This window comes from Temnothorax longispinosus, chromosome 7 (genome assembly GCF_030848805.1).
Source record: "Temnothorax longispinosus isolate EJ_2023e chromosome 7, Tlon_JGU_v1, whole genome shotgun sequence".
Classification (NCBI taxonomy): Eukaryota; Metazoa; Arthropoda; class Insecta; order Hymenoptera; family Formicidae; genus Temnothorax; species Temnothorax longispinosus.
Genome location: NC_092364.1, coordinates 797,377 through 820,068, shown reverse-complemented (window position 1 = coordinate 820,068; position 22,692 = coordinate 797,377). Strand labels below are relative to the sequence as shown.

Sequence of the window (22,692 nt, the reverse complement as noted above, 5' to 3'; positions counted from 1 at the left end):
GAATAGCGCAAAACCCACGTGCCATATGCCATATGGGTCTGTTTTCTATTGTACAATACCGCACTTGTTTAGAGTTCATCTTTTTTTATTCCACATGCTGAACTAGTACAGCAAGTTCAGCAATAGAAAATAGACCTTATGAGTGATTTATTTAATAAAATCATTTTTTGTGGTTGCACTTTTTGCACTTTAAAACAACAGGTGTGTAATTAGAGATGGAGAGAAAAAGAGAGAGGAAAGATAACGAGTGCAGAGCAGTGCAGAGGGCTCAGCTGCGAAGAAACGCTCTCACCTCTCGCGTTCTCGTCAGTGTTGGTCTGGTTGGTCAGTGTTCAAATGTGTTTTAACATCGCAAGGCCACGTGCCGTGAACACGTGCATCAATATTTTCAACGTTCCAATACCGGGAAGAATCTAGAAGAGCAAAGATCGTTCTTCGCTCGATCGCGGACGTGAATTTATCTCGTAATGGTCAGTATTAGCTTTACTAATTTATCAAGTAGCCGATTAAATATGATTTCGCCGATAGATGCAAGGCCGACATACCCCACCGTCTCCGCCCGAGGTGGGGAATCTCGACTCGGATGAGATGATTCTGGAAGTAGGCGACATCGAGGCGATCATTGACATGGACGACTCGATTTTCGAGAGCGAGGGTTCGTCCGGGAATGAAAACGAGGGTCCGCCGGTAGACGAGGATCACGCGCAGGAGGAGGACGACGACGCCGTGTGCGTCTTTCGCGGCCACACACCCAGTGAGAAAAAGCCCCCTTGATCTCCGTACGCGAGACCGATTGACACGCGAGACATTAATTCCCTTTCTCTCTCTCTCTTTAAACCGACTTTCAGAGTTCACGGTGTTTTGCTGCTCGTTAAGTAAGAACGGCGAGCTGGCGGCGTCGGGGGACGAGAACGACAAGGCGTACCTCTGGAACGCCAACACGGGCGAGAGTATTTTCAGTACCGGCAGCAGTCATGACGACAGTGTTATATTCGCTGAATTCAACTACAACGACAAGTATATTGCCACGGCTGACATGCGCGGCAAGATAAAGTTATGGAGGATAAGTGACAAGACCTGCGTCTGGGAAACTACTTTATCGAACGACATTACTGTGAGTACTCTGAGCTAGCAATTATTAAAACTGTTCTTTATAGCTGTATATTTTCCGCACTTAAAATAGCTATTTAATCAGACATTGTGGGAGAGAAGGAGGAAAGACAAGTATTAAACAAATCAGCTATAAAGAACAAATCAATTGTAGCTGATTTAAGCATAATCATTTACAGTAGGTTTATCAATAATTTTTTTTTGTCTAGTGGATAAAGTGGCACCATTTCAGCGACGTCTTAATAGCAGGTGTCGTAACGGGGGAGGTTTATATGTTGAAGACACGAAATGACGATTGTAAAGTCTTTGCACACGGTACCGGTGATAGATCGGAGACCGGAGTAATTCTTCCGGATGGTACGATAATATATACTCTTTAAATTTCCTTAAAAGAACAGAACAATCTAAATCTAGTGTAAATCTTACAGGGAAACGTGCCGCAATAGGATATCAAAGTGGCACAATTCACGTAATAGATTTGAAGTCCAACACCGTATTGTCTACCACTCCTCGTGACCAAACACGATCACGCGGACATGCAAGCGCTATCATCGCTATTGACTGTCACGTGGATAATAATCTGTTGATTTCGGTGTCGCTGCAGAGCCAGACCATATTAAGCACAGCGCATAACGGCAAGGTAAGGGAAACTTCTGTAAATTTTCTTCAATATACATAGGAAAAGTAGTACCATTGTTTTTGTTTTCTCCTACGTTTTTTGTACTTGAAGAAAGATGATTTCTGATAAAATTGTATAGGCTTTTGGTGTTGCCTATATAAAGATTGAAGTAGTGCTCGATTATTCAAGATTATTGCCAATTACCAATTTCTAACTTAAACCGATGGTGCTACAGCCCAAATTCTTGGCCTCCCGAAGGCTTCTTAATTAAGGTGAGGTTGTCAGCATCGCACCTTATCTTGGAGTAATTTTGCGAAATGTAAAATCTGTATATGGGATGAGGAATTGAACTCTCGAGATTCACAAACTACGAGTTCGCCGCTCTCGCGCGAAGCTACATCGGCATCCCGATTTATCGTTTAAGAATAACGCGTAATATCGAATTACTTTTCAGGTAATTTGTATACTTCAGGATTTGAATAGAAATGAACCTGGCGATAATACGAATAATGTAGAAACCGCAGCTTTCTGTAAAGATCCTACATTCCCTGCTGCTGCAACTGGTACAGTCATGAGCGATGTACAAGGAAAAATTTACATATGGGATATTTCTAAACAAGTATGCCTCTTTATATTTGTATCTAAAGTTTCCCTTCGAATACAAACGACAAGCTGTTCTAAGTTGCAATCCCCTTCAGATTCTTAGGCACGAGATGGAACAGGAAGGAGGTATCACAAAATTGGTTTGGATTAAGACGATATTGTTTACAGCAGGATTAGATGGTAAAGTAAGATGTTTTGACGCTAGAGCGGGTGAATGCCTTCGACAGTTCTCAGGACACAAAGCGGCTTTATATGACTTATGTATATCCAGGTAAACCTTTTATTTATTAGCAAGCAAATTGATGTACTAATTAATCGCGAAAGAAGGAGAAAATAGAACTATTGTCGGAAAGATTCGGGATGGGTTCATTTCGATTAGTTATCTATTAGTTTCGATTATACTTGTGCCAAAAAATGATCATCTTTTCTATTTAAATTCGAACAGCTATCGTAATGTGTGTGTGTGTGTGTATCGGAGAATATCCATACCAATCACAAATTTAAATAATAAGTTTCGATTATTTTGCATTGCAACATTCTCGGGCGATTAAACGTTCTGATAAATGAATGTTCTGATCTTTGATGACATTTTGAGGATGTGGCGTCATTCTATTTGCGAAATATCAAATTCTTGTTTATGAAATACATTTGGTATCTTTTGCGGTATTTACCAATATATTTTGTAATTTTTCAGTGACGAGAAAAAAGCATTGACGGTCTCCGACGATAGTACCGCCAGGATTTTTGACATTTCGACAGTATGTTAATGTGACGCGAAATATAGACCATTAAAATATTCAAGGACTTATGTATATAGACATATGTATAAATTTACGTATATTTACAAAAGTATGATTTACACAAAATATATATCTCTGATAAAACTATAGAAAAGAGGAATATGTTGTTGAAATTAAATAATACGTTCATCTCCAGATCATCGGAGAATCACTTTTCTATGTTGCGCAATCTGCTTATACTTAAATTAAGAATAAAGTTTCATTATTTTCGTCTAATTATTCATGACAATTTGTCTCTGTACCAGTCCGTGTCGAGCTGGTATCGCTTGTCTCTCCACACGAAATGTGTCGGCGCATTTCCCTCGCCGTTTTCGAAGTTGAACGAGGTGCTGAATTCGATAGCCAGATTGGACCTCACCAAGCCGATCCCACCCGCTTTCTCCGTCGCAGGGTGATATACTCTTCCTGTTTTTATGTTCATAAATAATCTTTGCGGCTCGAACGGCACCTACGGCAAATTCGACGGTGATTGTGCTATCGGTAAAACTCTGTTGACATGATAATTTTATTTTATATAGCTTCTGCGGAATTACCATCAATAAGTCATCTGCGTGCGCGTAACTGAACCAGTCCTCTTCCGCGCCAGTTTCCACGTTACGTTTCCGAATCACCTTTGTAAAGACCAACGGCAAGTCGTCGCATCTGACAAAGTTTCTCTCCACGCCGCAGATTGACAAGAACGGAAAGTCGTCCGTGTAACGTCCGGTAGTATTTTTCCTCAGGTGTTTGAAAAAGAACGCCAGGAATTTTTTATCTGCGATAAATTCAGCGTATGATCGAGATGCTTCTTCAGTTAATGTAAATACTGTTATATACCTTTAAAGCAAGAGGTAAAGTTCCTTATGCGAACGTCATCCAGGAACAACTGGAACAGATTTTATGAAGTTATTCGTAAGACGTTTGTTTATATATTAATGACAGGAGCTGAAGCTTAACCAGCAGATAAAACGAAAAATACCATGCCTTGATGGTCGACGTAATAGAAGTACTCTCGTACACGGGGCTGAGGAGATTGACCCTGAATGTACGTCACATAACTTCCCTTGGGAGTCCTAGGCGAAGGAAGTCTTCGGCTTACCGCAAAGCCAGAGCGTATACAAAATATCGACGTCATTTCAATGGATATGAATTCAATAACTTGGGATTAGATTGCGATACGCGATATAACCAAGGGGACTTCGAGTTCTCTCTTAAAGTAGACCTACTAAAATTTTTTAAAAGTAATGTAGATATAATTAGAAAATATTGCCTCCAATGACGCGTGTGTTGTGTAAATGGATTCGTAAATCATTACCTAAAGCTGCGTCTCTATCACAGTTTGACATCACCTTACGTCGCGTTGAATCAATTGTACATTATAAACAAGTTAAATTTTTTTATATACATTGAGAGATAAAATTATATGTATATGTAAGAATCTGCGAGCTCATCAAACATCAAATCTCGCAAGTATCGCCTGTCCATGTCATAGTTCCGTCGTAATTTTGCTGAATTATACAAATTCGCTTTGTTTATCGGCAAATTTATCTTTTCAATCACGTATTTCGCATTTTGACATAAAAAGTGCAACACAATCCAGTCTTATAATCAGCGAGCCCTAATTTTAGGTTAGTTTTGGCAGTCAAAGAGGAGGTTAGAAACAACGGTCGGTAACTGCGGTCGGTTCGCTTTGTAGGCGGTCGATAACGCGAACTGCTGTCATCTGACGAGGAGACGCGACGTCACCACGCGACCCTCTCTTGCGCACATAGAGCGAGAGAGAGAGAGAGAAAGAGAGAGACGGACAGAATAGTGACAGGTTCAAGAGATGAGATACCGATACCGGACGGCTGCGCGGAGGAGGTGGCACTCAAGGCACTGGCAGTTTCCCGAGTGAGAGAGGCGAGCGTTTGTCCGCGCTCTCGCGACCAGCCAGCGTCGCGTTTCTTTTTCCACGTTCTCACCCCGGTGCGGCGGGGGAGCGGCGACCACGGCGACGCGACGCGACGCGACACGACGTGACGACGTTGCGCGACGCCACGCGCCGCGGGTGCCCCGGTCGCGGAAGGCAAGAGGAGAAGAAGGCCGCCGCGCGAGAAGAGGAGGCTGTTGCCGTTGCTGCTGGTAAACATGTTACGTTCGCGCAACGGCGGCAGCGAGAGGAGAACGCACGTCGTGCGCCAACCGGGACCACGGACCGCCGTCGCTGCCAAATAAGTCCGCGCGCGCGGCGCGAATATGGCCTCGTCCACGAGGAGGTCCTGGAAGCTCCGTAAGATCGTCCGTCGTTCATGGGGAAAAACGTGTCCTGACACGCGCGAGCGAGCGCGCGCGCGCGATCTCTCACGCTCTCTCACGCTCTCACGGTCTCTTTCTCTCCTCCCGTCCCGTCCTTCCCCTCCGTGTCACTCTTTCTCTCTCCGTTCCCTCCTCCGCGACGAGAATCCTGCTTTTCCACGAGGTCCCCGCGGGTAAACAGTCTCTGTTTACTCGCGCACTTGGCTCGCGGTTTCTTCCAATTATGGTTACATCTGGCTCAATCCGGGAATTTGTCCCGCGGCGAGAATGAGAAGTCACTTCTCCCACGGTGGCAAGAGCTGGATTGTAACGGAAAGAGAGTTTCTTACCTGTTTTTACGAATGAATAGCTTGTTGTAGGAATGACAATTTTATTTTTATTTAATATAATGCAGAGAAGGGTATTGAATTGATACTTGATGAAAATAAGATTGTGTCTCTTTAATTCTTTAATCCGAATAAACATTTCTGTTTATATATATTCAGCTCCAAATTAACATTTTCCAATTATGGTCGTAACTCACTTATTGATGATTTGGCATTTAGCCTAGAAAGCTACTTGGAAGAGCAGAGGTTTACATTGAATTACCGATTCTTTAAGGAGAGACTTCTCATGCCCCTGGTTTCACAAGCCTCAGTTGAGTCTCCCAGAAGCTAAATTAATCGATTCTATGAAATCAGGAATAAAGATAATTGATAAGAAGGTATAATTTGTTCTGGCAATGAAATCAAGAAATTTACAAGAAGTGGACTTATCAGTTTGGCTTCTGAGTGGCTCAGATAATTCTTATTTGTTGGTAAATGGACGATAATTTTTGTAGTTGAGCAAATTAATTTTTTTCTCTGACATAAATTAAAAAAGGAAATTATATAATCTCCATGTTCCCAGATAAATGGACATTGATGAAAGCGATAGATTTATTTGTTTGTTTTATTTATGTTAATGTGACACAAAAGAAATGCGATACAAGAGATGATAACTTTTATATCGCATTTCTTTCATCGCGTTAACACGGATAAACTAGCGTGCATACGTGAAATGGACGTGAAATGTATGCGCTTCTTTTTCTGGCACAGAGGAATTCGCCGCTCATACGCCGAACGTCAATTGCTTGGCGCTAGGCCACAAGTCGGGTCGTGTTCTGGTCACGGGCGGTGACGATAAAAAGGTGAACCTATGGGCCGTCGGGAAGCAGAACTGTATTATGGTAATTGTTACGTAATATAATGTCGTTTTCGTTTGCCGAATTCAACATTAAATACAGACGATTTGTACGACAAATACTTATCTCTGTATAATTTTATATAAGGTACTACTTTAAGAGAAAGCTCTGAACATCAAGTACCTTGAACATTGTTATTAAATTCAAATTTGTTATTCAATTCAGATTGAAACTATTATGAGATTCATGCTCCTCGTCTTTTTTTTTTTTTTTTTTTTAGAGCCTGAGTGGCCATACCACTCCCATAGGATGCGTCCGCTTCGGTCAAACGGAAGATCTCGTATGCGCTGGCTCGCAGACTGGCGCGCTGAAGATTTGGGACTTGGAGCACGCCAAGCTGGCGCGAACGTTGACGGGACATAAATCCGGGATACGTTGCATGGACTTCCATCCTTACGGGGAGCTACTAGCGTCTGGGAGTTTGGACACGGCGATTAAACTGTGGGATATCCGTAGGAAAGGCTGCATTTTTACGTATAAGGGGCACAACATGACTGTGAATAGTTTAAAATTCAGTCCCGATGGGCAGTGGATCGCCAGCGCTGGGGAGGAAGGAATGGTCAAGGTGAGTCAGAATTCTTTCCTAGAATTGTATCGAAAGGAAAATGTATTTTTATCACGTCTTATCTTACCGTTAAGCATTCTTATCATCTTGTATATTACAACATTTTTATTCTTTTGTTCTATGCTATTTTTATATATGAGATAAAAAACATTGACCTTCATGTTACTTTTAAATTAGCTGTGGGACCTAAAGGCCGGTAGACAACTAAGGGAATTTTCAGAACACAGAGGGCCGGCCACAACTGTCGAATTTCATCCGCACGAATTCCTATTAGCCAGCGGTAGCGCCGACAGAACGGTCCACTTCTGGGACTTAGAGTCGTTTCAGCTCGTATCTTCCACGGAACAGAGTCATTCTTCGGCCATCCGGTGAGCCAGAACAACGATAATCCTACAACATGTATCGTCCCCGATCACCATGCTAATTTTTTTTTGTTATTGCGCTGTTTTAGGTGCCTGTATTTTAGTCAAGGTGGAGAATGCCTGTTCGCCGGTAGCCACGACGTTTTAAAGGTTTACGGCTGGGAACCGGGTAGGACCCTGGATACGATACCGACCGGCTGGGGAAAAGTCCAGGACATAGCCGTAGCTCAAAATCAATTGGTAGGACGAAACGCTAGGTTTTGAACTCTCGAATATGTTCATTCGGTGTCGTTTTTGTTAAGACATAAAATTGTTTCAGATCGGCGCGAGTTTTCATACCGCGAATGTCGTTCTGTACGTGTGCGATTTGAAAAAAATCGCACCTCTGGGAGGAATATCCGCCGTGAGCTCGCCGTTCAGTCATGGAAATTCTCTGAGGAAGAGCTTCTCCAGGGAACGACCGATCGGGTTGAAGAAACATACGTAGGTTTTTTTCTCTGCGAATTTAATTTCAACGTCAGATTTCTAACACAAATCGATTGCCGTAATGTGCATATGTACGCATTTACAGATTGGACGTACGAACGATAGAAGAGGCGGATAAATCTGGCACCGATCCGGAGGACGAGACCACTTACGCGGACATACCCAACGTAACAACAGAGTATAGGGACATTTTTCAGCCGAGTAGGGCGTGTAAGTGATTCGCTACATCCGCTTTATAATGTCTCATTGTTCACCGAGTGTGCGTGTGTGTGTGACAAAAATTCCAGTCTAACATCTAACCCAATTCCTCGCAATCACCTCGCGAACGCACACACGACATATCAAACACGTCTAAATGTGAATGCAAACGCTGTATAGTTTGTGAATGAGCATGCCGCGCATGATATGTTGCAGTGTCTCGCACACCACCTCCTGAATCCCTCGAGGCTTTCCAGGAGCCTCATGACATAGGTGAGTTTCAATAACCTTTGCACGGATTGCGTTTTACTAAATTATCATTTAAGTTTTGGAACGAAATTTTTGCTACAACGGCATTGGAATCTTTCCAATGTATCAAATATTAATACAGTATAAGATATTCAATTCAAATCTTGGTATGATGCATGCTAAAATACGAATTTCAACAAAGTTGAATAATATGTAGATAAGTCTTTTTTATTTATAAATTTAATTTGCAAATCTAATAGTTTTAATTAGGCGAGCGCAATCTTTTCTTAGATTTTTGTTCTTTGAGTGATTACTATTATTTTACTTCTAAAAGATTCTTAAATAAGTTCTCTTAGAAAAAAAGGACGAATATCATACATTGTCGATCTATTATAGATCCGGCGCAGCCGCAGATACTGCAAAATCTCTCTACCTCAATGTCGAACCTGAACCTGAACACGATGGAGCGCGAGGAGGTGCCGTCGATGCCATCTCCCTCTTCGCCGTCTCCACCGGCACCCACGTTATCCGTGACAAAGCCGGTACCGGTGCGTGTTCAGCCGATCAAGTCCTCGCCACCGGTACAGAGGAACACGATCACGTCAACGAGCCAAATCAGGGCGAATTTACAGGCGAATAATGGTCTGAATCAACGAGCGTCCAAAAATTTCGCATCAATACCGCCGTTGCGGCAGAACATCACGCCACTTCCAGGGAAAAGGGTGGCCGCTAACGAACAAACGCTGACGGCACCGACTCATCCCTTAGGACCGCAAAGGTCGAACTCGACTCTGACACCGCGTGTTGCGCCGATGGCCGCGGTAATTCCTGTGATGGACGACGGCAAGTTGAAGAACAGAGTACCCAGTCCAGATTCTCCGAAGCACTTCCTAAAGAGGCAGAGCAGCAGGGACGGGGAGCAGGGATACGAAAGCGACTATCCTGTACAGTAAGTACCTCTATTGCTATTGCTTTATTGTAATAATAATGACAATAAAGATATATTCTCTTTAAATATACAAATTATGGGAAATAAATTAAATCGTAAATATCAATGAGCGCAATATAAATGTTTACCAAGTTACATTTCTTAACCAGGCGTAAATGTTTTTCTCAGATTGCAATCTTTAAAAATAAATAATTTTTTTTACTGCAAAATGTAGAATATATTTATCATAATGCTTATAAAATTAATTAGTTAAGATTGAAAGTAATTGTACTAGAAAATCGTTGTATTCTATAACGATTATGTGACTCAGGATGGCTTCTCTATTGCAGAATTAATAATATAAGACATAGTCCCTCGGATCCTGCGTTGAACAGGCCGAACACAGCGCAATCGAGGTCGACGTCGCTCAACCGAAATTTTGTTACCTCAACCGCGCTGTCGGCGCGTAACGCCTCCACAACCACGTCTACAAGGAAGCTACTTAATAAGGCTCAAGTCCCACCGAATCCCAAGGTTGACATACGCGTCTCGCAGATAAGGACCAACGTCGAAGATGCAGAGAAGGAGGAATTGGTACCGATGAGTGCCGACAAGCCTTACGGCTTGGACGTGGAAAATTTCTTACCGGTAGGTAATCCTGTCATTTAGAGAAATTCGTGCGAATTTAAAAAAATTAATAATAAATTCTCTACTTTATATAGGCCGGTATTCATAGTTATTTAAGATTGTCTTAAGTTCAATCTTAAGCTGTCATGAATCAATCACAGAGCCGTATTAGCGTTTTAAGACATTACTTAAGACGATCTTGAAGACTATGAATACCGGCCATAGAGTTAGAAAGTTCTTAAACTTTAATTCTTTTATTTATGTTTTATAGCATAGTTACACCGGTTCTACGGCGTTGGGCTATCCTCAGATGGGCGTACTGACGGAAATGTCTGAGGCCGAGGTTTTGAACAGTATGATGCGCAGCCACGATTCGATGATGGCGGTACTTAAGAGTCGGCATCGCTCATTACAAATAATATATTCTCTCTGGCACAATAAAGATCTTAAGGTAGTCGTCCATCTGACTCTGCGTAGAAACGTACGAGACGTTAAGGGAAAATATGTAAATGTAATATTGATTTCAGGCCGCGGTGGAATCTGCAGTCGCGATGAACGACCTGGCGGTCATCGTGGATCTTCTGGGTATTATCACATTAAAACCGTATGTAGCCTTATCAATCCAGTTAATCAATTTCAGTTAACATGGCGAGTATTTGGTTTTATAATTGTCTCCTTTTATTTCTGTTCGCAGAGCGATGTGGAACTTGGACCTGTGCAATTCCTTATTGGGTCCCATCAGCGATCTCTTTCAGAGTAAATATGAGATGTAAGTATGAAATATTCTGCTTTACATTTTCTTATTAATATTTCCTAAGAAACATACCGATGTCCTCGAAATAATCTATCGCGTTACTATCGTTTATAGCTGAACCTAATTATTTTGCAAGTGATATGTATAGTTTTTTTTTTAATGTAGTCTTATTTCTTGTCGGAATATTTCTTGCAAGTTCGCCGTGTTTCCAGATCGATTTGCTTCACAATTAGTGTCACATTTGCATTCTCGTCCGATTGCAATGCGCGTCTGTGTCTCATTGTCGCATCACGCGTGTATATTTAGAGATGACACGGTGAATATGCATCGCTCTTCGCGGCACGCTTTGCATCTATTATCGACTAAGATTACTTCACCTTCAATGGCGAAATGCCCCGCGCGGCATTTGTGTATTGGAAAATGGAGACACCCCTTCCGAGAGGGTCTCTCTCGCGTCCCCCGTGTTCGAAGGGGGTGCTGCGAGGTCCGGGGCCGCACTATGGGAATGGCTAATTTGTTGAAGCGGGGAAATCCGAGGCGAGCGTTAGGGCGGTGTGCGAAATTAGCCGAGACAATGGGAGATAGCGGCAGATGCAAATTCGACGAGACGACGGATCCGATCCTCCTTGTCGCCATGTTATATTGTTCGCGAAACGAATTGAAATCTGAAGTGCCGCCACGCTCGCATATGCCGGCACAGCGCGATGACAGTGGACAGGACGACCAAGTGTCATCTTCAACACCGAACTGTCGTCACCGATCAAAATTTGTCGAGAGTTAGACGCACGTCGAGGGAATAACACATAACAAAATTTAGATGAGCAAGTCTAGAGAAAGAAATTTTTTATGGTACGAAATTTTCGAAAATTTAGAAAAAGACTGAATCTAGAAAATTTCGTAAATTTAGGTTTCTAGATCTGGGAAATTATTTGAACTAGAAAGATTAGAGCAGCTGACTCTTTCTTCGCGACGATGTACGCCGAGCGGTTTATTATATTATTGAAGTAATGATAAAACTGAGTTTTATCATAACTACGTTTAGCAGAGGGAGATATTTCATTCGAGGTAAAGTTTTATATTACCGTTACGTCCCATAACTACAAATTTAAACGGTTTCTCGTCAGATACGCGCCACTTCCTGACCGTTCGACTATAAATCCGAGTGAGGAGGAGGGGGCTTGTCTTTTACGTTCGTTTGACGTACGAAAGTGGGCGATTAACCGACTGCCCTCAGTTCCAAGCTGTTGCTTTGTCGTGACGAAGAACGACTGTTTCCTTCCGCGTTTTATTGTGAGCTACCATTACTCACCCTCAGCCTTTATTCCTCGCGCACGTGTTGCCTCGCAAGAATCTGCCCTCTCATTATCAGGATATGTAATGATCTGCGATCACTCATGTGGATTTTAGAAGCCTAATTATAATTTAATTTTGCGTTAATTTTCATCAAAATATTTTATATAGAAGTTAGTTTATTTATCTGCTAAAATGTTAGCATGGCATTATTTTGATCTGACTAATTTTACATACTTGTTAATTATATATTTTTAAATTTATTATAATATATAAATATATATCATTAGATTTTTATTGTATTTTATTATTAGCGTGTAATAATATTTGTCACAAATTTTTATTTTTTGTCAGAAAAATTGACGCTACAATCTTCTTATGTTACAATCAATTTTTTACACCTGCAATCTCGATCCGATCAGACCGCAAATCATTTTTATATTGATTTAACGATTAATTAGTCGTATCGAGCAGCAGATTGGTCGTGCAACTTCCGATGAACCTGTAAGGGTTTCCCCAAAATTAGGCTTCGATCGAACACCAAATGCTCTAACGAGTTTCCCGTTTCTTCTCTTTCCATCTATCTTGGGACCCTTGTTTTCTCCTGTCAAGTTGTATATGTATTTGTTACAGCGGGTAATTATACAGTATAACGTTAGGTTTAATTTGTCTCATTGTGTTCGCTCATCATTACAAAATAACAGTAATTTAGTTTGAGTAACTTCTCAATTATCACTCTGTATATTGTCTTGCTAATTGTAATTTAAATTTTTCCGAGAACTTGAGATTATATCTGAAAGAATTTCTTATAATTTCTAGTTTGCAAATATTTTTAGACTATTAAAAAAAAAAGACTTCTGCGACAATTTGATTTCAGAAAATAAGCTGTTGTGTTAATTGGACCACTCGTGCCGATTGCCTGGAGTAATTTCAGTGAACCGGTTAATAGCAGTCGCGTATTAGCATCCCGCGCATTTAATACCGTGAAAAGTGAATTCAAACTAATTATCCGCCGCTCAGCAGCTGTCGTTCGCAGTCACTCGTAATAGCGAGGTCGTCGAGCCATTTGTTAGTACCTGCCATTCTCTGCTCGGAAATTATATAATTATATTTAATATATATATACATAATCGTAATAAGTTTATAATATATAATAAGTTTATGCAATATAATTGTATAAGCTTTAACAATGGGATATATTATCTTGTTAACTTATTGTTAGTCTTTATCTGAAAATTTTTACGACTACTTTACTACTTAATTATTTCAGTATTTAACGTGAAAAAAATTATTCTTAACATAATTTTCCATCTAATTATTATGCAGGAATAATCAATTCTTAGTGAAGAAATATTTCTAAGATACACACAGTGGAATATATAGCAAAATGGAAACGGGGAAAACTCGGTATGTTTGTTTGTTGGATTCGCACATTTCGAGGAGCGATAGCATTTTGTACTGTGAAATTGACAACGCGGTGACAAATATACACATCTTGGACGACTTATTATGTAAAGTGGCGGTTTGCAAATAGTCGTTTGCTCGCTCGTCATTTTCACGGCTCGTTCGTCGCGGCTTTTCGTCCTGGACCCGATGCTTCGTGAGAAAAAAAAAGGGATCGTCGGCCAGAATGTCTAGACGCGTGTCACGTGTCAGAGGAAGGGCTCGCGCCCCGCCCGATCGTTTTCCAATTTCGCGATCGCTTCTCGCACCCCCTTCAACGCCTCCCTCCATCCCTATATAGATCACCGCTGATTCCGAAAAGAAAACGCGTTTCTTGCTGATGTAAAACGTTGGAAATTATTTGGCAAAGTATAGGAGGATTATTGAGCTCATAAAGAGAATATTAATTAACTTGCGAAATTTAAGTTAATGAGATTCTGCAGCTTGGAACTTATTTCCCTATTTTATTCTCAAGAAGGATTAAAAAATTATTTTTTTTTATATTCAACGATGCTTAAATTATTATATCTAAATCAATTAATTATTATTTTAAATATTAGGTGATTTTACTTGAAAAGTCCATGAAAAGACGCTTGTTCCGAGGCCTACTCGACTATTCTCGTATCGGTTTCACATTTTGTTACAAATCGCATAAAATTTGAATTGCCGTAACTGGTGTACGGTGCATTACACGGGGTATTGTTGATCGGCATCGCGCGCGTTGCATTCATGAGACCGTTTGCGATTCGTCTCGCCGATTCAAACGGGAGCTCGAACCCTTTATCGCCCGTCCGTCCGAAAGCGAGAGCGTGCTGAATCGTGCAGGCAAGCCTTCCGTGCCTTTCGTTATTTATTGGCGTCGTTAGCAGGCCTAATAACGCCCGTTTTACCGAACGGACCAGGCGTGACCAGACCAATGTTGGGAGACCAATGTGGGCTTCCATTCTCATTCCACGATTGTTTTTATCCTGAACGCCCAAGTTATTCCTAGACGAACGAGTTATAAATTGCATAATATGGAATCTCGCTCGTTTCATTTATTTCTTATAATTAAAATAGCTGAAATATATATAATATATACATATAATTAATTTATTACGTAATTTATTTCTCAGTTCATTTATAGTTTATTTATAATTTGTTTTAATGTTAGACGTATTTCAAGTTTTAACACAAACATATAGACACATTTTAGTTTTAATTGGATTAATTAGACGCAAAAATATTGTTCTTCAATCTGCATGTGTATAAATAATCTTAAAAATTTAAGATTAATCCGTATATATATAATTTATTATTATTAAATATATTATATTTTGCCAAATTTGTTTGTTTCAGGTATATAACTGTAGCTTGCTCGGCATTGAGACTTATTCTTCGTAATTTCGCCCCAGTGATAAAGTCCAATGTGGAGGCACCCCTTCACACAATCGGCGTCGACGTGTCGCGAGAGGAACGGTGAGTTCTTTACTATATATTTAATATATTTTACTATGCTAGATATCTAGGTATTTTTGTTCGAATAATTTGCTTCCCCTGATTATTTTCCTCTTTATTAGCGAGAAGAAAATATACTCAAGCATTGTATTATACTTAATAATGCTAAGAAAAATAAGATAATATTTTCTGGATGCGAGGTAACATCGTTGTCACTCTGTCTTCGGCGCGGAAACTTCACGAGCGGTTTCTCTTCTTCTCTTTCCAGGTATCACAAGTGCCTTTCCTGCTACGAGAAGCTTTCGGCGATACGGGCAGTCCTGCTAAAGAAGCAATCGACGCCCGGCAAACTCGGCGCCTCGTTCCGCGAACTGGCCGTGCTCATCAGGAGCCTCGAGTGACCTCGAGAGCGGCGTTGTCTGAGACCCTCGTGAATTCGACCGCCAGTATCGTCGGTCGACGACCGACGTCGGTTTCCTCCCGATGATCATCGGCCCAGCAGTGACGAAACGAAGGCCGCGTTGTGGCCGCCAAATGGAAGCGAGACAAACTCTGTCGAGGAGTAGCAACAAGATCACGATATACCGTTGAGGAAACGTTCGTGAAAATACGTGGCTCGTGAAGTTTCCTGCTGCTGTCGATTTCTTCCGTCGTCCTCGGTCGATCCACTTGCCATCACCTTCTCCTTGTCGTTGTCATCTCCGCAGTCGCGCACCGATTCTCAAAGAAAGTGAACAAAATTGCGAGATGTTCGTTACTTAGTTGCTGAACGGTAACAAGTCATCATAGATGAAAAAAAAAAGAAAGAGGGAGCGTCGGTGAAGGCAAGGAAAGAAATCTAAATGAAGAAAAGTTTGCGGAGTTAAATGAGAGGCGGGTGAAAGCGAGGAAAGACATATTGTCGCCAAACATATCTAATATTATACTGAAACATCAGGATTAAATCAATTTTACCAGTTTAAAAAAACCATGGTTCTTTAAAGATATTTTTAGGATTTTTTCTCTCTGATTTTTTTAAGTCTCAAAATCGGTTAAGTTTGAATTGTTGTTAGGAAGTCTAGGAATATATTCATGTTATTAACATGATATTTTTAAAACAATAAAAGCACATATCGGAGTCTTTAAAGAACAAATTAAATTAAGTGGAATGATCCGCGTGAGAAAAGTATTAAGATTAAACGCGCTTTTTCTATTTGGGAGTATTCGTATCTCTACGCGCGTCAATTAACAAGATCTTTAATTCTAAAAACAAAGCAATAACTAAACAAGAATAAGAAATGGATTCGCCAAATCCCGATGCATCAGTATACCGATTTCCGATTCGCAGATAGAAATTAGCTGGGAAATGTTCCGAACGAGCGTCGATTCGTTCGGGCAGCACAAAATAAAGTCTCGCTGAACGATGTTTTGCGCCTTTCTTGCCACAGGTCACACACTATTATCGAACATTTCGGCTGGAATCAGTCTAAAGTCCGTGGAGACGATAATTAATGCGACTAAGCGAATAACGAAGTGTAACGTAGCATGTAACGGACCTTTCTTAGCGTATGAGAGAGATTGTATTTTTGCAAGAGGTATTTACGTCCGTTTACTAATAAAACAATCCTAACGTAGATACCTTGACCCCACGGAGAGACAAAATCGTAAAATGTAAGATGCGAGAGGGCCTAAGTGAGAGCTTGTACGCGCCTAGAAGAACGGAAAGGGTCGAGAATTGGAACGGGAAAAGCGCGTATCGACGAACGTTCGTTTTTTATATTCACGTTTAAATTATTTTTTTTACAATAGCGCCCGTGGCATCATGAACTGCATTTTGTCCCGACGTTTTGTGATTGCCTAATATTTCACAGAGTTAAATACAAAAACGTGTCGTTGATGAAGCGTCGATGCGGTGCCGCTATTATATACGCACCATATAAAGGTGCATTTTTAAGGATTTTCAAACAATTTTTTATACTCTATTTTTGTCGCCGAATGAATATTTTTAATTAGCACGCGGAAGATGGAGGAGCAACAATAAATCCCTGGAGACAATACGCGCCTGTTTTGTAAGATAGTTTTCGTCTGGTTTTGCGATCATTTTGCGTTTTGCCGTTTTGCGATTTCGCCGTGTCTCGTCGTGACAAATTGAAAGGCGGTGATTGCGCGACAAGATCGAGCAGTATTAATTTGAAAGCGTTGCATTCATAGTATTGCAACGTAAAAGAAGAGCAATGTATATTTTCATATTTTACGCGCACGGCCTTGCAACGAAAATTGGATCAGTATTATCCAAGATAGTGTTTATCGCGGAAGTATTTTTTATATGGAACTATTTGTCATATTCCTGCACATTTAGCGCCAAACTGTGGCTCTTGTAGTTCTGAGTCCTAACCGCCTAACGTAATGAAAATCTGTTCCGCGAAATATTTTTGGAATTCAATTTGCGACGAGGATTAACGTCACTCGCTGCCTTTCAATCTTGTCGCGACGATTTTTTCCGTATCACGATTTTTAATATTTAAAAATAGGTGATAAATTAGAAGAAATCGAGGCAAGATAATTGTGGCTGGAGGCGCTCTTCGCGTGCATGTTCTTTTTTGTTATCGTCGTCGTGATAGTTAATCTTTTACTGCTGATTCTATGTTTTATTTAAATCGTTAATTAAGTCAATCACGTCTTCTGTTAATTAAGTCGATCGTTCAGCTTTCCCTTCCAACGTAACGAGAGGCGATCCTGATATTGCTGCCAATAGAGGATTATTTATTACATATAGTGCAATACTCGATCGTGCGATCGTCCTCCGCATAGCAAGACCTGCATTTTCGCGTTTTCTCGTCCTCGAGGAAAAGGACACCGTGCGTTGCACAAATGAGAAGGCGAAGCCCAAGAGATATAGGTATTACAACTTTAACAGTTGCCTCGAAGTATTATGTAATAAAGCGTACAATTCTTTCGTTAATTTTACGTCTCACGTGTTATTTCTTTTTTTTTCTTTTTTTGTACAGCGCGTTGCTACCACATACCTCCGCAACCATGTTCTGCCCCGACTTTTCACGTTGGAAAAGAATTTCCGTTATAAATCGACGAAAATGTAAATCGTTATGTTAAAGAAAATAGAATCGTTTCGATTCACTAGTGACGCTAGAATACATTAGAAAAATAATCCCCGCGCAAAAAGCAGAAGTCAAAGGAAACGGACAGAATTCGAGATAAAGATAAAACGAATTAAACTATTAAGGATTGAAAGAAAATTCACTATTTTTCACGAACGAAGAATTTGACGACGAGAACTGCGAAAGGAGATTTGTTTTCTATTTTTATACGGGTAGATTCTCATTATATTCATCTTCTCGATATTTTCGCGTTGTCCTCGGGTCGCGAGATACGAAATCACTTTGCTCACGCTTAGAGCCATCTGACAGCACTCTTAACACGGATAGACTTTCGCGAATTGCAGTCTGCCAAGCGTTTTCGCGGAATGACGAGGGAAGAGGAGCTCAAGCCTTCAACCGGATGGCCTAATCGCCTTCGAAACGGGGGTAAGAAAATTACGAGGATACTCGTTGTCCGTTCCGTCCAACTTATTTTTGTAAGGGAGTGAGAAAGGGAGAGAGAGAGTGAGAGAAAAAAAAAATACGAGAAAGAGAGAGAATGCGTCCTGCGTGCGTGTGTCCTTCGAATGCTCCTGTAATTTATCGTCCTGTAACTTATCGCTCCGATTTTAGCTTAAGCTTACGCTCATACGTTGCGTGATATCGATCGTGATTCACGATCTCACGAGCGAGGAACGTCTCGAGCGTGTAACTTTGCTCCAAGTTGCGCCGGTAATCGTTGTATCACCCGATATAATCCCAAACGTGGAATTTGCGTTTCGCAAATCCATCTCGAACCATCTTACTTTTACTAGATGTTACTTTTACTAGATAACAAATTTTATTACTGTTTTACTGATACACGTTAGTCTACTGCGCGTTATCGCTGTTTTATTTTAACATTCTCGATTTTTATTTGCGCCGCCGCCGATTGTGTTGTTTAACCGGGAGTATAATAAATTGTGTTATTTATTCTATCCCTTGTCTTTTTCTTTTATATTTCCTTTATCATTTTAGACACGATGGACATTCGTGACACATTACACGATGCGGAATATATTATCGAAGATGAATTGGGAGATTTAATGTTGGTGTCGCGTTCGCGAAGTATGAGCGTCGGCTGTGTTAAAGATATTTCATTGAAGATAATACCTCTATCTATTTCACGAAAAAAAACTGGCACATAACATAATTTTCAATGATAAATATATATTAAGAATTATATATTATATTTTAATTATATATATTATAATTCTTAATATAAATATAATTTTGGGATGCGACTTTAAGCGATGGACGAGTACTTTTTTGATATCGACATTGTAAATATACTTCATTCTATAGGAATTCCATCTATTTTGTACTCGCCCAAGATGTTGCAATATTTATAATCACGTTTGTCGCCTGTCATTTACGTAGAAAATGTGGGATCTTCGTTTTCATATTGCAGAGACGAATTCAGCGATTAATTCTTCGCTGTTCTATAGTTGGTATTAACAAATATAGTTCCGCTCGACGAGCTGGGACGAATATCCCGCGACTGTAAATCTTTTGTAAATTGGAACACGCGAGAAGAAAGATCACAAAAGGGAATCCTTCGGTCCGCTTTGCTGTATATTTTTTGCCTGTTTTAATTTCACTCAATGAGATCCGCTTCAATGTTTAGAATATATACGTTGTACATATAATCAAACTTCGTTTGTAACTGCGGTCTAATTGACGTGGACGGGCTCGTCATTAATTGTCTTGCGATTGATAAATAAGCAGATCGTCCAGAAAGGAATGATTTGTCGAACTTCGCACACAACTGCCTTAACAATTATCCAGAGATTCCTTCTTTTTACCTGTGCCGATTGCGTGTTAATCAACTCTAGCCGTTAAGTCCGTCATGTTCGCAGCCGTATGCGCGCTAATTGCAATAATAGTACTCTTTGACAAAAAATTCGTGTCGTTTATTTTATACCTCTTTTTCCGTCTTTCTAGATTTTTTTTAACGAAAAGTGTTTCCTCTTCGACAATTTTGCTAATGACATTTTTTGGATCATCGTGGTTATCTACCGGCGAAATTTTTTTATGGATCGAAGAAGTCGATAATCCGATCTCATCCATCAACGCCAGGCTTTCTTTTTATCGCGTTCGCTTATCCCGTGTAAAAAAGTCGCGAGGTGGGACTATCTGTATTTGCATCGGCGCTCTGCCCCACCCTTTAAAGCCCGATTTTTGTCAATCAATCTTGCTGCTCCACGTAATCGCGAATCGCGACAATTGCGAGGTAGAAAAATGTATTCTGTATTTAATTTTCTTTGTTCAAAAACAAACCGCACAATCTTGCAGAAAACTAAGAACGCCTAAAATAACGCTGACTTGTATAAGACTACCTTCTGATAGAATTAATTTTTATGAATATACATCTTTCGACTTACTTGTGCATGATTTTTTTCTATGATATAAATAATTTGGATATAATATATAATAAATTAAATAAATCAAGATAGTTTTAAGAAATAAAAAATAGAGTCGATGCGACACGAATTGTTGAGTAGATACACCGTTTAAGTAATACTTGCGTATCGTTTTTGACGTTCATCAGGAATAATATGGGAACGAAAGGATTGAGATCTCAGAACGAGGACACCGTTACTCGAACGACACTCGGGATCTCGGGCGACACCGTGAAAAATAGTGCAAATATTCGCGTTATAATCCGTGAAATATCGCGACCGTTTAAATCGAGGCACGCGTGGCGGCTGTTTGCATCTGGATTATGTATTCATGGGATTATACGAGCCCTTCCCCGTCGGAGTGCCCACGCCGACCGGCAACCCTTCATCGAGATATCCAGCTCCGCGATATCACAAAGCCTAATCCTTGCTGCGAGAATTGATTCATAAAAAGAATCAGGTCACACGAGATTTTTTGTAATATTATATTATGACATAAAATATAAAATTAAAATACATACGTAAGAGTCCGTAATAACATGAAAGTTTTAGAATATATTTTAAAGTAAGTGTGGTCATATCGGAAGCAAATTGTATCAACAAAATTGTCAAAATTATTTCGAAACTTTTCTTGTATTATAATGACGAACGCAAAGCAGTTGCGAAAATAACGTAACGTTTACACATTTCGAGTTTGCGTGTCATGTTCCGTGTTAGTAACGCCGGATTGAGAGAGCTTTCGTGGCTTTTCCGAAATTATCATCATTCCTCCGAGAAATTGCGTAGGAGACAACCCCAGGGGGTGTATACGCACACGCAACTTGCGTCAGGTGCATCGGCCGGTGTCCTCCCACGCCGAGCGGTGCCGATTGTTGTGACGGTGATGAGTTTAAGTCCTCTTCTTGTCGCCACCTCGAGCGTCGAAAATGCTGTTTTCTCACAATATGCCGGCAACAATGCGCCGTTACGGAGAAGAGGCGGAGGCGAAGGAAGAGGAGGAGAACGGACCGACGTAAGCGGATTATCCCAGCCCGGTCGGAAAGCGATACCGATACTTGGTAGATCCAAATACACAGGAGCGCAGCTTCCGCGTCCACGCATTGTCGGCCCTCTCCCGTTGAAAGCGGCCTTCTGCTGGCCTTTGATTCCTTTTCTTCGTCGACGAGAAAACGCGGCGGGTCCTCCACCCCTCGCTATATAGTCAGCCTACGCTCTTCATCGCGTTCCCGGTGCATCGCGCGTAATGGCTATCTTGTCGAGATCTTCTTCTTCTTCTCCTCCGAGGGAACCTGCCTCCCTTGTTCGCCGGCAGGAATGCGGCGAATGTGGTATATGGTATACATGTACCTCATTTCGGGTACAGATAATTTCACACTTTCCCACAGGCGTTTGGGCGAGTTCGGTGGAAATTATGTGACTTCTTATGGTGATTATCTCGGTTCGTTGCTGTTGTACAGATGCGCGAATGTAGTTTAACATTCAAAAATGCGTCAAACATTAAACATTAAACATTTTCGAATAATTTAGCATCAAACGCGACGCGATTCCGTAGATCTGTGCTCTCTCATACTCCTAATCTGCCTATATTACTGTCCTTAAATTTCGCAGTATGTAAATGCTTTGCGGTTCAACGTACCGTAGTTACCTCGCTCGTTAATCCCGTCGCAATTTCTTCGCAATATGTGATACAATTCTGCAGTTCTCAGTGTTTTCGAAAGATTTCACGGACTCTGTCCCCGAAAGGAATCACCGTCGAAATTTCGGCGAACACGATTCTGAAGGCCGGCAAATATGTATCTCTCGCCAGAATCGAGCGTGCACGCGATGCGCGCGATGCACGCGATCCACGTTTACGGCGACGATCGGCAACGTTTGTCATGTAAATCATATCTGCAGCGAGACACTAGGAGCGAAAAGGGATTTCGAACAGCGGGGTGGGGGAGAAGGGAGATTCGAAGGGCTGTATTCCAGGGCGCCAAAGTAAAAAGGCAGGAACGGGCGTAAATAGGGAACGCGAAGGGACAAAGAATCTCGCGTAACAAGAAGAAAGGGAGGAAGAAAGGGGAGGAGGGAACGTGAAGGGTGGCACCATTGTGCCCTTCTTGTCTCTCCGTCTGCAATCTGGACATACACGCACGCACGCACGCGAGCGCGCACGCATGCACGTATGCACGCACACGCAAATCGCGCTGCAAAAATCATTGGCT

The 22,692-nt window shown here is 41.1% G+C and overlaps 3 protein-coding genes across 4 annotated transcripts; 2 read left to right on the top strand and 1 right to left on the bottom strand.

The window, feature by feature from the left end:
• The first annotated feature begins 115 nt into the window (after positions 1-115).
• On the top strand, positions 116-3,353 carry LOC139815932 (angio-associated migratory cell protein). The gene is made up of 8 exons (XM_071783207.1): positions 116-470; positions 529-754; positions 849-1,114; positions 1,320-1,467; positions 1,539-1,750; positions 2,184-2,348; positions 2,428-2,603; positions 3,027-3,353. Exons 1-8 carry the CDS (start codon positions 468-470, stop codon positions 3,097-3,099), a joined length of 1,269 nt encoding a protein of 422 aa, XP_071639308.1. The 5' UTR covers positions 116-467; the 3' UTR covers positions 3,100-3,353.
• On the bottom strand, positions 3,157-4,568 carry LOC139815941 (UPF0598 protein CG30010). Its single transcript, XM_071783225.1, has 5 exons — positions 4,427-4,568; positions 4,091-4,336; positions 3,949-3,997; positions 3,666-3,886; positions 3,157-3,580 (listed from the first exon to the last, which is right to left on the bottom strand). Exons 2-5 carry the CDS (start codon positions 4,244-4,246, stop codon positions 3,353-3,355), a joined length of 654 nt encoding a protein of 217 aa, XP_071639326.1. The 5' UTR covers positions 4,247-4,336; positions 4,427-4,568; the 3' UTR covers positions 3,157-3,352.
• Positions 4,569-5,058: 490 nt separating this feature from the next.
• Positions 5,059-19,021, top strand: Kat80 (katanin 80). 2 transcript variants are annotated; one of them, XM_071783186.1, is made up of 15 exons: positions 5,059-5,383; positions 6,486-6,616; positions 6,852-7,196; positions 7,374-7,564; positions 7,648-7,798; positions 7,878-8,041; positions 8,130-8,254; positions 8,459-8,515; positions 8,888-9,440; positions 9,770-10,067; positions 10,318-10,497; positions 10,574-10,650; positions 10,741-10,815; positions 14,872-14,991; positions 15,239-19,021. In XM_071783186.1, exons 1-15 carry the CDS (start codon positions 5,350-5,352, stop codon positions 15,369-15,371), a joined length of 2,634 nt encoding a protein of 877 aa, XP_071639287.1. In that variant the 5' UTR covers positions 5,059-5,349; the 3' UTR covers positions 15,372-19,021. The 2 variants fall into 2 exon arrangements, with proteins under 2 accessions (XP_071639287.1, XP_071639288.1); XM_071783187.1 differs by lacking the exon at positions 8,459-8,515.
• Positions 19,022-22,692: the final 3,671 nt, after the last annotated feature.

What these genes read in the sequence shown, in the direction of transcription:
- Kat80 (XM_071783186.1), top strand. Translation starts at nt 5,350, where the DNA reads ATGGCCTCGTCCACGAGGAGGTCCTGGAAGCTCC. An exon ending in TTTTCAGCCGAGTAGGGCGT is followed by an intron (nt 8,255 to 8,458) that starts GTAAGTGATTCG and finishes GATATGTTGCAG; the next exon opens with TGTCTCGCACACCACCTCCT. An exon ending in GGTATTATCACATTAAAACC is followed by an intron (nt 10,651 to 10,740) that starts GTATGTAGCCTT and finishes TTCTGTTCGCAG; the next exon opens with AGCGATGTGGAACTTGGACC.
- LOC139815932 (XM_071783207.1), top strand. An exon ending in GCACAGCGCATAACGGCAAG is followed by an intron (nt 1,751 to 2,183) that starts GTAAGGGAAACT and finishes ATTACTTTTCAG; the next exon opens with GTAATTTGTATACTTCAGGA. An exon ending in TATGACTTATGTATATCCAG is followed by an intron (nt 2,604 to 3,026) that starts GTAAACCTTTTA and finishes GTAATTTTTCAG; the next exon opens with TGACGAGAAAAAAGCATTGA.
- LOC139815941 (XM_071783225.1), bottom strand. Translation starts at nt 4,246, where the DNA reads ATGACGTCGATATTTTGTATACGCTCTGGCTTTGCGGTAAGCCGAAGA. An exon ending in ACGTCGACCATCAAGGCATG is followed by an intron (nt 3,998 to 4,090) that starts GTATTTTTCGTT and finishes AATCTGTTCCAG; the next exon opens with TTGTTCCTGGATGACGTTCG. An exon ending in ACGCAGATGACTTATTGATG is followed by an intron (nt 3,581 to 3,665) that starts GTAATTCCGCAG and finishes AATTTGCCGTAG; the next exon opens with GTGCCGTTCGAGCCGCAAAG.